At 43.6% G+C, this 14,195-nt stretch overlaps 1 protein-coding gene across 2 annotated transcripts in view; it reads left to right on the top strand.

Moving 5' to 3' along the window:
* EFHC1 (EF-hand domain containing 1) overlaps positions 1–13,908 on the top strand; it is a 285,060-nt gene extending 271,152 nt beyond the window's left edge. For both annotated transcript variants that reach the window (XM_069605742.1, XM_069605741.1), the window contains one exon: positions 13,578–13,908. In XM_069605742.1, the coding sequence (XP_069461843.1) occupies positions 13,578–13,584 (7 nt within the window). In that variant the 3' untranslated portion in view covers positions 13,585–13,908. The remainder of the gene's footprint in view (positions 1–13,577) is intronic.
* The last annotated feature ends 287 nt before the right edge of the window (positions 13,909–14,195 follow it).

Below are 14,195 nucleotides of genomic sequence, written 5' to 3'. Positions count from 1 at the left end.
AGGTGTATGTAATTTTGATTACGTGAGACAGAGACATTTCAGGTCAGTGGAGGTAATCCTCCTGGCCTAATTCATCAACTTCCTCGGCTCAGTAGTGTTGTCAATGTGAAGTGGGCAGGAATTATGGGAGTTGCAGTTTCCCATAAAATAAGCAGGGATAAAGGTTAGATGGTGTAAGGAAAAAGTAGGACACTATGTCTCCCCATCAGGTGCTTCACCCCCACTCCCTGAGGCCCCCTTACCCAGATGGTTTTCCCTCACTTGTCCACCCCAAGGATTGGGATGCAAAAGCGATGGCCTTTCCCTGGCCACCTGAGTACGGGATCCCCAGGGACTAGGCTCTGGTTTTTCACACTCCCTACAGCCTGCTTGTTGGACTTTATAGGTTAGACTAGATGCTACATCAGCAATAATATATGGTGCATGACATCTATCCAGCAACTTATTTTGGGTCGTAGGTAGAGGAACCATCGTCTTATCCACCACATTAAATATTATAAGCTTGACCATCTGATTGTAGCCTTTTTCCTACCTTGCTTATGCTGCTTGCTGCATGTTTGGTGATGACAGCAGGACTATATGGTCTCTGCATACAAAAGTACTTTAGTAAAATAATCCTTATATCCAATTCCGGTAGTACCTTTGTATCCGAAAATCACTATGGGTTCATGGCAAGATTAAATAGATATTGGGAATACAGGCAGCCCTTACGAGTGCCACTCTGTAGGTAAAAGCCCCCCAAAATCAGTCAATTGACCAAAGCCTAGGCAAAGAGGTAGACTATAAGTTCATGAGCAGTGGAACAAATTAAGGGCTAAAGTTAAACCTTACCATACCAGGTCACTCCCCTGCACCTAGTCCCAATTAATTGTGTTCATGTCGATTAGGACATGTAGCCAAACGCCCAGTTGAAATTCAAAAGCAGAGTGGAGAAGTTCGAGGCAGAGATGGCCGTACTACCTCGGTTGTTGGAAGAAGTTATACTGAGCACAGGCAACCTCCAGGTCGACAAATGATCCAAAATGGCGCAGATGGAAGTTTCAATAGGCTTACAAAAGGAAAGAAGGAGTTAAGAAGGTGAAGGACGATGTGGGAACATCAGAAGGTGTGAATTGAGAGAAGGAGGTGCTAGGAAAGAAGAAACAGCAGGAGGAGGTTGTACCAATAGAGAAGTAGATAGGACAGAATAGATTAGAGTTCAGTATGTGATGGAGGTTGTAACATAAGTAGGAGAGATACAGGATGCAGAGGAAATAACATCACGGATCAAGCATGGAAAGGAAGTTGTAGGAGAAGGTACAGGTGGTGGTAATAAAACCCAGGGTCCAGGAGGAGGTGTGAAGATAAGCAGCAAGGAGTGACACCAAACAGGTACCATCAGAGGATCAGAGTAGAGTTTGTGCGATGGAAGGAGTATCATGAGATGGTAGTGGAAGTGCTATGGAGCTTAGAGCATCAGGGAGAGCAAGAGACACCCCTGAGAATACAACATCCCAGGCTGTGGAAGAAAGGAAAAGAAAAGACAAGCGGGTAGCAAAGTAGGGATTGAGGAAGACCAGTATCTAGATGGCAAGAGCAGCAAGCTTCCAATGGGCCAGGTCAGCCTTAGGCACGTCTGCTCACAGAACTCCGTGGTAGCATCAGTCATGGGGAACAGGACCTGTGAAAGCTGGCAATTAACGTAGACTTAAGAAAAGCATTTGGGTCAGCCTTAAGCCCTCAATGCCAGAGGAGGCGTAGACACCCCCTGTGAACTGTATAGACTTCTCCGGTGTCCCAAAGACTTTACTACACACATCGGTCAAGAGAGAACCATTTGGCGAGAAAACCATCCTGATCTGTTTCTTCGGTAAATCCCTTTTCTTGGATTAAACTAGCCTCTGTTTGTACACAGCGCCTGAAGAAAATGATAGAATGATAGTACTTGATTGTGACATGCTTGATCCCAGATGTTCTACATGAAGGTGAATAACATCAAGCAGTTCCTGCATGTTATCATACCCATGGCATCCTTTAATAAAACTGACTTGATGAAGAATAATTTGCATCACATTCGGATATTGGGGCATATATGTTTCCAGAAATTATGTAAAAGGTTATTATTATTCCTTCTTATGTGGCTCAATTCTAACAGCATGCATCAATTTTAGAATTATGTGTGCTATTTAATCACAACATAAAATATTGTAATACAATTATAGATCATCTATGGATATATGGGAGAAGACTTGTTCCTTACTGGATATGTCAAGGCATATGGGAACCAAATCTAGACCTCTAGTGGGTGATCCTTCTGACATCTGGCTATGGATCCCTTGGTGTTGCATGAAGTAAATACATTAAAGAGGCAGGCAAAAGATTTTCCTCCTCTGCCAATTGGTAGGGAATTGACAGGCATAGACTTTACATTTACAAAAAAAATACTTTTCCGTCTGGTTCATCTTCCTTGGGTTTGGGGTTACCCCATTAAGGTAAATGGGGACAATCTTGGTGCCAGCGTTGGTATTCTTTGTGGAGACTTGTAGAAAAGGAGCGTGCATCTGACATACAAGTTGAAGCACTAGGGCAAATGGTCACAGATAGTTATGGCACCTACAGACACATGACTATCGCTGGAGTTTCTGTTAATTTACAAACCCACCTGTTAGTCCTATAGATTGGGGGTTAAAAGTTGCATGATGAAAAAGCTAATCAAACCTGAGGGGTCTAAACAGATGGCTCACTCCTTGGAAGGGCTCTTACTCCAAAGTTTTATGGCTTAGCAAAAGTGGGTGTCTTCTCCTTGACAACAACAGAGAGCTGGGGCTGGGTAGGGTGCACAGTTTCAGAAGCAGCATTACAGGAGGGCTAGTAGAGGTGTATAATTAGGGATGGAGAAAGTAGCGCTAAGCAACCTAATGGCACCATAAAACACCAGTGGGGCTCGGGAGACAGTTCAGAAGGAGAATGAAGGACCTCTTCAGATATTGTGAAAAAAAAAAGACCTAAGCCAAGAAGGGCCCAGCCTTTAAATTAAAAGCTTTTCTTTCTGTTGCTCTTCCTCCTGTATAAGCACAATACAGACATAAGTGTCTCTACTATTGTCAGTGAGACATATATCGGACAAAATGATGTAATATTTTTATCTAGACAATTTCTAATTCCAATACGTGAACATCTAAGTTGAGACTCACATTAGGCGTAAATGGCCTTAACACACTTATATAAAAGGTGCAGGGAACTCAAGACAATAATGCACGTCACACAGTGCATACCAAAAAGACACTGCCAAAGTGAATCCAAGATGATGGCAACATTGTGTAGCACCTTTAAAACCACTGAAACTACAGGTCAGACAAATTGAGTAATTAGCCAGTGCAGAGAAGCTCATTACTACAGGTTCAAAGTACCGTTAGAGGAAACTAAATTAAGAGCCCAATCCAAGACCCTGGCAAAACCCGAATGATCAAAGCCAACCACAAAGAGAACACACATGCACCATAAAATTCTGGTTGAACCCAGTGGAAGCAGCAGATCATGAACAGAAGACTAGGTTCCTTTATACTACTTCCTGCCAAAGCAGGGAGACCATAACTTGGGACAAGGCAGCAACTTCACTAAAGGAACTACTGATGTCCTGGACACTGATAGTATGGTATGAAGCCTACCAGACCTCTAGAAAGGACCTTAACACTGAATGGCGGGGAAACCAGGTTGATGTGAGGCCTAGAAAACAGAATGTTGAAAGCCAGATTGTGGCGATACCGGAAGAAATGTATACTAAACACCAGGTTGTGGTGAAAGCTAATGAAGTGAATTCCAAAAACCTGGTTGTGGTGAGAGGTAAAGAAGTGAATGCAGAAAAGCAGGTTGTGGTGTGACCTAACCAAATGAATGCTGAGAAACTAGGCCGCAGAGAGACTTGACTAAGGGAATTCTGAAATTCAGGTTGTCGAGAGACCCAATAAAGAAAAATGTTGATAACCAGGTTGTGGGAGACCTAACCCAGTGAATCCTCAGAGCCACACTTGGAAGAGACCTAACCTAATGACGGCTGAGACTGAAGTTGTGAAGAGAGATGATCAAGAGAACCCCGAGGACAAAACAGATTGCTAAGAGGTATGACTTGTGTAACTCTGTCCCTGGTTCTACTCCTGTTCTGGACCCTGTGTAAACTGTCCTCCTGTTCCGTTTCTCTCTAACTAGATTCATGCTATAACATATACAAATTTGACCAAGTGAACGTTGAAAAGATCAAGTCACAGAGAAACCTACAGCTCTTGGAGGAGACCTGGGAAAGTGAACCTTGAAATATTGGGAAACTCCAAAGTTGGTAACGAGTCATCATTAATTGAATGATGAGGATCCCACACATTGGCAATGAGACCAGAACAAATGAGGATAGAAGTCCACATTGACACCCTCGCTCCGGCCCTTGCTGATTTTTGCAACCACTCCTTTGCCTCTGGATCCTTCCCCTCCCCTCTGAAGCACTCCTTTGTGCATCCTCTTCTCAATAAACCCACAGATGATCCTTCTTGTCCAGCTAACTATCGCCCAATTTCCATTACTCCCTTTCTGGGCAAACTCCTAGAAAAGTTGGCCATCTCTCAGCTTAACCTTCATTCCAATTCTGTTGGCTGTCTCCATGACCACCAGTCTGGCTTCTGACCTCCCAGAAGCACTGAAACTGCTCTCCTGAACATCCATGAAGATCTGCTCTCCAACCTTGACTCTAACATTCCCTCTGTCCTCATCCTCCTCGATATCTCTTCTGTCTTTGACACGGTCAACCATACCATCCTGCTCAACCGTCTCCGTGAAAACCTGGGTATCAATGATCAGGCTCTGGCACGGCTGACCTCTTTCCTCTCAGAACAACCCTCCCAGGTCCAACTTGGGACCTTCGTTTCATCTATCTTCCTCTCTATCTGTGGTGTTCCCCAGGGGTCTAACCTCTCGCCCTGGCTTTTCAACCAATACCTGGCAACTCTTGCCCACTGCATTGCCACTTTCGCCTCAAATTTCCAGTGCTACGCCGACGACACTCACCTCCTCTCCCTCTCTCATCTCTGATTGCCTAACTGCCATTCAAGATGGGTGTCCCGCCAATGATCGTTGTCTGAATGCCAGCAAGACAGAGATTCTCCTCATCGGCACACCTTCACCATCCTCTCCCCTCACTGTCTGGCCGGCCTCCTTTGGCCCTCCTCCTACCCCCACCTGCAAGGCTAAGACCCTCGGGGTCATCTTTGACTCCACCCTGTCCTTCTCTGCCCCTCTAAAAAGTCAAATTTCCTACTGCACCTCTTCGGAGGTACTCTGCCTTTCCTCTCCTTCCCCCAGAAGCTCATGGTATCCTAAGCTCTGGTTCTCTCTAGCTTGGACTATTGTAACAGCCTCTTTCTAAATCTACCTGCCTCTACTCTCCACCCTCTGCAACATCTCCAGTCCCGGAAGCACCTCAAGACCTTCCTCTTTTCTTCTGCCTTCGCTTCCCCTTTCCCCTGCTGATCTGTTCTCTCTTGGCACTGTGCACCTGGCCACCCTCTGCACTCTGGGCCCGGTACCTGCTCACCCTGCCACCCTCCCGCACTGCCTCCGTGCCACCCCTTGCACTGGGGTCTGTATCTGTACCCATACAGCCCCCCCTTTTCTTCCTGCACTTATCAGACCTACCCTGTCTGCTGCCTTAAACCTAGCACTTGCAAATTACTGGCTGTACTACCACTGTTTGTTGCCATTATTATTTATTTATTATTATTTATCTGTTTCTCCTCTGCTTCGCACTTTCCACTTCTCCCCCTTACATGCACTTTTCCCCTCCCCCTCTCCCATGCACTTGCGCATTCTCAATGTCACTGGACCTAGTAAGATTGCTGTTCTGTTCGCCCCTGTTCCCCTCCCTTGCCTCTGTCTGGCGGCGTGAGATCGCTCTTCTTTCCCAGCTGTGGTTTTGATTCGTCATCGGAGTTGGCTGGGTCACATGCTCAGAGACTGTGATTTTGAGCTCGGCACCTCTGAATTATGAGGATTTATTCCCACTCATTGCTGCTCGTGTTTCTTTCGTTCAGGGAATGGAATGTCACTCATATCTAGTGTCCTTGGCAGCGGGTCCTGTCCCACACACTTGTTCTTCTGTGCAGGCTGAATTCGCCTCTACTCTGCTCAGCTCTTGCTGAGAGTCCATGGCTTACTGTAATTTCCCTATGCCATTACATGGTTTCTACATTGTTTGTGCTATCCTGCATTCTCCATACATTAGTCACACTTGGCTGTCAGGTCCCATAGGTTAATGGCACGTAAGAGTCTGCAAGCTTGTTCAGGATCTCTTGCTTCTTGCGGTTTCTGCATGCTGTGTTTAAGCTAGTGACAAAATAATAAAGCAAAGGCAGTATGTACGTGTTTCTGTCCTCCAACTATAGAACTGTACATCTGTGATCTTCATGTATTCGAGTGCGTGTTTGTGTTAGAATCTGCGGATGGCATGTGTGCTTCCTGTCTAAAGCATCTATGTTGTGGTGTCTCTAACAACGTCAGAGGCTTCGGCTTCTTGGCGCTTTAGTCAATACTGTAGTCTCTTTTGTTGCAGCTTGAGGGTCTTCATCCACTCTGGGTAGGGTTTGTACCACACCTGGTCTATAGGGCTGGCTGAGTGGGTACCTCTCAACATACTTTTAAATTATTTGTGCATTGGGAATTGGTCCGAAATAGTATAAGCGGTTCCGATATCTTCTGTTCTTCCTCCGGGCCATTTACCTTATGGGAGGAGTTACAGGGGGCACATTTGGCCATCCCTCTTCAATACCTAGAGGGAGAGATTGAAAGCAGGAAAACAAGAGGCATGGTCCAGGCTGTGATCAAACGCTAAAAGTGCCTTTCCCGGGGAAACCTCTTCAATTGTGTTATAGAATGGGGCTGGACACTGTAGAATAGGTTTTGTGATGTCTTCTGTTGGTCAAGAACTGTTTAAGGATTAGCATGAAGGCTAAGGACCTGTTCGTATAGGTTTGAAACTGTCTGTTGACCAAATCCTTGAACATTTCTATATAGACTAGGACATGTAATATCAGGTTTGAACTTTTTGCTTTGCCGAACCGCTATAGAAGGAGTTAGGGCACCAGAGAAACATCTTATGCTGTGCTAGCCCAATCCATGACACTGTTGTTATTACAAACTTCCTTATTATTTATAGAGATTCCCCTAGTTCCTACAGTCATTTGGTTTAATCCTTTCCCTGACTCAATTCTAAATAACCCACCCTTTGGTGTCACTTGTATCCTTGTTCTACCTCCCTACAAAGCATCATTCAGACTGATGTTGTTACATTTATCTTTTTAGGACAACTAGTTCCGACATCTGGGTTCTTTGAAAAATTGTAGAAGAGTCTCTCAAAGTGTTCCAGTGTATACAGTGATTAACCAAGCAGGAGAGGTTTGTTGCTAAAAGATGGTCTCTTAGGCCACCTCAAAGCCAATTGCAATTAGTTGCAAGTGCTTCTCTGAAGAGGTGGGGGGGACCACTCAAAAGATCTGTCTGATGGTCTGGCTAGTAGGGTGCTTCATAGCAACCATATGGAGCTCAGGGAACTATATTTGACTTTGTCATCGTTCCTGTCTAGATGAATGTACTGTGCGTCCCAGGGATGCTTTATCTTTTTAAGTAGTGACACTTCTGAAAACTGTGTTCAGGAGCCTGAGAATGTGTTGCATAACAACGGTAGGGATCTTGCGAAATTAGAAAACGATAAGTCAGGAACGGCCAAGGAGAATCCCACTTTTCCTTCTTTATTAACTATGGGGGGGGACAGCATTCAGAGCCCAGAGTACCCAACGGACTTTCAAAAGCAACTGAGAGAGTTGCTATTTATATGCCATGGTGCAGACATAAAGGCCAGTGCCATGCAATACCCAACCAGCACACCGGGACATACAGGATGCCCCATAACCTTGCACCTCCCTTTTCTGCCCTCCCTCCAGCACCTTACCCTGCATCCTGTGATCCTGCTGCTGCTGCGTCCACTGACAAAAGAGGACCGATTTCCTATTTCCTGCTGAATTTCTTTCAGAATATAAGCACTTTCCCTGGGGTGTCCATTCTCCCAGGCTCCTATAGGAAAGGGTGGACAGAGTAAATGGTTGCTGCTAATATTTATTCTCCATTTCATTATTTTCTTTCCTGTTAGTGCCTGCTTGCCACTGGGTGCCACTAAAGTGCCTCATAAAAAAGCACACACATATTCAAATTAAACTCCAGCACGGCACTCCACTGAAACAACTAGTCGCATACACCTGCGTTCTGCTCAACTGCCACTGTGCCCCTGAACACGTACACACATACACATGAAATCAATGAGCTAATTTGCACACACTCCCCAGACATACTATTTCTAAAGGAGACATGGCTCAAACCCACTCACACACCTGCTATCCCTGATATGCCTCCATCACACTATCGCATCCACAGAGACCACCCACAGATGGATATGTGATATTAGCTGTGTAGATTTATGAACATCTTTAAAGGTGAATGAAGAACACATCCAAGGAACATTTATCGGACATTTTATAACATTTAATGGACATAAAGTTAGATTTTGCATCTTGTCACATACCAGATTTGCTGTGCGCTATGGACTGACTCCTGGATCCCCAAAGGTAGCTCCTGACTAACGGGTGATGCCAGATACGTGAGCATCAGAAGAGAACTTCCTTGTTGCAGTGGCAACAACAAGCCCACTGACCACCAGAGAAGGGTCTGGGACCCTAAGCCAAGTATGTGAAATATCCAAGGAAAGCATCCTTATCGCAGTGGAAGGGAACAGTCCACTGAGGCCCAGAGAAGGACTTGGGACTTTGCCAATGCCAGGAGAAGAGAGTAATTCTCCTGGTTCTGAAAGGAAGGAAACTGAAAGTCTTTTTGATCAAGCAACACTAGGAGAAGGGGGTCATTCCCCCTGGCCTTGGAATGAACTATATTGAAGTGAATGAGCCATTACCAGGAGAAAGGAGTCGGCACCCTGGTTCTGAAAGTTGAAGGAAACTGAAAGTCCTTTTGATCAAGAGATGCCAGGGGATTATTGGAGCGTGTCAACCAATACTAGGAGAAGGAAGTCATTCTCCTGGTTCCTAAAGTTGACTGTTGTATAGGTTTGTTGGAACCACAAGCCAGGGGAAAGGGAGTCATTCCTCCTGGCATCCTTTTTGGCAAGGAGGCAAGGAACATGTTTGGGAGTACCACCCACATACCAGGAGAAGGTAGTCATTTTCCTGGAGAAGGACCTTTTCTGTTGCCTTATTCTTTAGCTGTAGTGTAAGTTATAGAAGGAGGTTCTGACACAGGATGGTGGAGTTTGATTTAGACGGGCATTCTGACAGCCCATTTGTAATATTAGTTTGAGGCAGGGAACCACTGTCACTCCTAAGCAATATCTCACCTGCTCCATGAATCTCTTCCACATGCCGCTGCCCACTCCTGGTCCCTTGGTCGTTGTCTACCACCACCCCTGATCTCACCCGAAAAGCTGACACTTGCCGTTTCCTGTCCCCTGTTTTAGTACTCCGTTAGTCGCGGTGCCTTTTAATATTAGTTTGAGGCAGGGAACCCCCTCTTAGAAGATTTAGAAGTGTGCCCAATAGCCTCTCTGTGAAAGTAGAATTAGAAGTGTCCCCAATAGCATCTGTGGGAAGTTAAATTTAGAAGTGTGCCCAATAGCCTCTGTGAAAGTAGAATTAGAAATGTCCCCAATAGTCTCTCTGAGAAAGTAGAATTTGGAAGTGTGCCCAATAGCCTCTTTGTTAAAGTTGAATTTAGAAGTGTGCCCAATAGCATCTGTGGGAAGTTGAATTTAGAAGTGTGCCCAATAGCCTCTGTGAAAGTTGAATTTAGAAGTGTGTCCAATAGCCTCTTTGTTAAAGTTGAACTTAGAAGTGTGCCCAATAGCCTCTCTGTGAAAGTAGAATTAGAAGTGTCCCCAATAGTCTCTCTGAGAAAGTAGAATTTAGAAGTGTGCCCAATAGCCTCTTTGTTAAAGTTGAATTTAGAAATGTGCCCAATAGCCTCTGTGGAAAGTTGAACTTGGAAGTGTGCCCAATAGCCTCTTTGTTAAAGTTGAATTCAGAAGTGTGCCCAATAGCCTCTGTGAAAGTTGAACTTAGAAGTGTCCTCAATAACCTCTCTGTTAAAGTTGAATTTAGAAGTGTCCCCAATAGCCTCTATGAAAAGTTGAATTTAGAAATGTGCCCAATAGCCTCTGTGAAAAGTAGAATTAGTAGAGTGCCCAGTAGCCAAGTTGCCCAGTAGCCCCTGTGAAAGTTGAACTTAGAAATGTACCCAATAGCCTCTGTGAAAAGTTGAACCTAGAAGTGTTCCCAATAGCCTTTTGTGAAAACTGACTTTAGAAGTGTGCCCAATAGCCTCTGTGAAAAGTTGAATTTAGAAGTGTGCCCAATAGCCTCTCTGAGAAAGTTGAATTTAGATGTGTTTCCAATACCCCCTGTGAAAGTCGCATTTAGAAGTGTCCCCGATAGCCTCTATGAAAAGTTGAATTTAGAAATGTGCCCAATAGCCTCTGTGGAAAGCTGAATTAGAAGTTTGCCCAATAGCCAAGTTGCCCAGTAGCCCCTGCGAAAGTTGAACTTAGAAATGTGCCCAATAGCCTCTGTGGAAAGTTGAACCTAGAAGAGTGCCCAATAGCGTCTGTGGAAAGTATAATTAGAAGTGTGCCCAATTGCCAAGTTGCCCAGTAGCCCCTGTGAAAGTTGAACTTAGAAATGTGCCCAATAGCCTCTGTGAAAAGTTGAACCTAGAAGTGTCCCCAAAAGCCTTTTGTGAAAACTGACTTTAGAAATGTGCCCAATAGCCTCTTTGTGAAAGTTGAATTTAGAAATGTCCCCAATAGCCTCGGTAGAAGATTCTAGAAAACACTCGAATGACCATATAACCCACCTTATGCTTACTCTATCCTTACACCACCACTCAACTAGAACACAGAGATACTATGACACCATTCGGTATAACTGTTCTCATACCAACATCCGTCACATACTCCACATCACTCTATGTAAACACTGCTGGTTACACACCCCCAGCCAGGCGTTCTCCTCAGGCCTAACGCAGCCACATCCGGTCTGGATAAATCCTGCCAGAACGAACACATACTCCTGACCCCTCAACCACCACACCTACCGCTAAGAAGCAGCTATTACACGAATACCACACAAGCTGCACACATACATGGTGCCCACACGCATCTTTGACTCTCTCTACTCCCTCTACTGATCTGAACTTCGGTTCCCAAGGGCGTTCAACCTACCAGCGCCTTCAGACCATACCAATGGTATATAAGGCGCTATATAAATGCAAAATAACAATAACAATAACAATAGGGATAGTGAGGGTTTCTTTTCTTACAAATAAGTATTTGGCAATCACAATGCCACCTTTGTGTAAGCTTCCTTCTTTGTGACCCTAACAGTGTGTGGTTGTTTTATTGTTGGTTCTTTGATCTGTATTGTCCCATGTTTGCTTTGGCACCAGAGTACGGTTTTTGTGGTGCACGTTTTTATGCTTGTCTCGGTGAGTTGAGTAGCCATGTTTTCAGTCATTTTCTGAAAGTTAGGTGTTTTGCATTCATTTATATTTCCTTTGTTACCAAGTCCCAGAGTTTGACTATCAAGTAGGAGAATGTGGTTCCTCCGAATTTCCTTTTCTCATAATGTTTTGTTTCTATTTGCACATCATTGCTCGATCTTAGGTTTCTTCCTGATTGGTAACGGTTAATTTTACCTTGGAGAAATTCCACTCCTTGTACATGTATTGATTTGTGGACGATGCAGAGGACTTTAAAGTTAATGTGTTTTTTTAATAGTAGCCAGTGTATACTTCTCAGGGCTGGTATGATGCGGTCTCTTCGATTTAGTCTCAGGGGTAGTCTTGCTGCAGTATTTTAGATGCATTGTCGTCTTTTTGTGAGGCGTTCTGGTGTTCCACGGTAGAGGCTGTTTGCATAGTCTAGTCTCAATAGTACCAAGGAGATGATTGAGGGGCTTCTGTATCAGAAGGTAAGGTAGGGGAGTATCCATTTTATTAGCCGCAGGAGGTAGAAGTATTTATTTGCTATTGCGTTGACTTGTGGTTCAAGAGAAAGTCTGCTAGTCTGGATTCCAAGGTTTTTTAATCACTGAGAATGTCTCTGGTTAGGTTCCCATACACGGTGGCCAGCTCAGGTATGTTGTGTTGCATTGTCTTCTGGAGGGGAGATAATGATTTCTGTTTTTGTCGGATTTAGCTTGAGATTGTTGTTCGTCATCCAGGTGTAAATGTCTGTGAGGCATTTGTAGAAGGTGTTGTTTGGGTCTTGGGCGGAGGTTATCTTGAAAATTAGTTTGGTGTCGTCTGCTTAGTTGTAGGCGGTCATTCCATGGATTTGAATGAGTTTCTTTAGGGAGAACATGTAGATGTTGAAGAGGAGCGGGCAGAGACTTGATCCTTGTGGTATGCCACGGGTGATATTTTTAGTATAAGATGTATAGAGCAATACGTTTTTTCTTTCTGTTCAGTTGGTGAGGAAAGATTTCAGCCATTGTAGTGCAGAAATGTTTATGCCACGTTTCTCTAGTCACTGCATTAATGCTGTGTGTCTGATTGTGTCGAAGGCGGCTGATATGTCAACTAGTATGAGGGCTGATTTGGTGCTGTTGTCTGCGTTTATTTTTAGGTCGTCCCATATGGAGATAAGTGCTTATTCAGTTCCTCTCATGGGTCTGAAGCAGACTTGGGAGGGGTTGGTTGAGTATTCTGTTGCTTTCTACATGGTTGAGTAGAGCTTTGTAGATGTGGGTCTCAAGGATGTTTTCGCTGGGTAAGTTCAATTCGATATAGGTCTGTAGTTGGTAGGGTTGTGATGTTGTCAAATAGGGATTGTGATGGTACGATGCATTTGTTGCACAAGGTTGGGTTTTTAATTTCTTTGATGATTTTAATAATTCTTTTTTGTGGGTTTGTCTGTTGCTGATTGGATTCTTGTAGTGTAGTATTATACTTTTTCTTTTTGCTTACAAGACTGCTGCTTTGTAAATTCAGATTTGTCATCGGTATTTGTTTTTGTCTGATTGGTTGTAGTGATTTCTCCATTGTTTTTCCAGTTTGCGGTTTGTTTGTCTGAGTTCCCTCAGTTCTTATGTGAACCATCTTACTGCAATTTATTTTGGAGGTGCTAATTGGTATTGAGAGTCTGATCCAGGTGTCGAGTTTCTCTTCCGCTGAGCCTGGAGTCATTCTGTTTAGCTGGGAGGTGTTTAATTTGATTGATTCCAGTAACTCTGATAGCATTTCCAGGCGAGAGTGCACTACAAGTGACACATTTTTCATGGGAACTAAACCTGTAGTGCAATAGGTTATAACACAATATAGGTTGAAAAAAAGAAACAATGAGTGTTAGTAAAAACCAAGAGAAATCATGGATACACAGCTTTTTTTATTTTTTGAAGTATGACTTTTTACAGTTTTCTGTTTTTGCCATTTTGCCCTATTTTGATGATGAACCAATTTTGCAAGATCTTTTTAATCATACTGTGGTCATTCTTTTTATTTTCCAGCTCATGAATATAAGAAGATAACTAAAAAGAATATTGAAAAATCGTTCATAAGTCAACAAGGATTTCAGAAAAGCTGTTGTTTACCAACTGTCCACTTTGAACGTTACTATAGATTGTCAATTGATATCAACCATCAAAAATGACTGATACATATCAACCTGATACTTTTCCATTTATGTTTACTACAGTGCCTTATTCTTGAATTCATATTTATTCTGTTGGTCCAGATATTTGAATTAAGGCTCAAAATCGGTTCCTTGTAACCTAACCACATTGTAACAGTCATGTTTATGACCTGATTGTAGTAACCAATAAAGAACTCACATGATTATATGTGCACAGATCAATAAAGATGCAGGTGCATTGTGACAACCTGTTTCCAAGAATATATGCTGATCATAGGAGGGTATGGGGGGTTGGTGGTGTACATCATTTTTTTCAGTGACTCCACCTGCTCAGCATATCCTACTAGTTACATTTGTGACTTTGCTAGTAAATAAGACAAAGTAGAGATTTTAATAAAGCGAGTATTATGTAGTTCACCGTTTTCTCTATTTGACAGCAGCAAGAACAAATGTCATTTGAAACTTCCAACTCCATAGTTTATTGGCCCTACAA

Source organism: Ambystoma mexicanum, chromosome 4p, assembly GCF_040938575.1.
Source record: "Ambystoma mexicanum isolate Mex_15411 chromosome 4p, UKY_AmexF1_1, whole genome shotgun sequence".
NCBI classification, from domain to species: domain Eukaryota; kingdom Metazoa; phylum Chordata; class Amphibia; order Caudata; family Ambystomatidae; genus Ambystoma; species Ambystoma mexicanum.
Note: the sequence above shows the minus strand (reverse complement) of the source record. Positions and strands in the feature narration are given on the sequence as shown.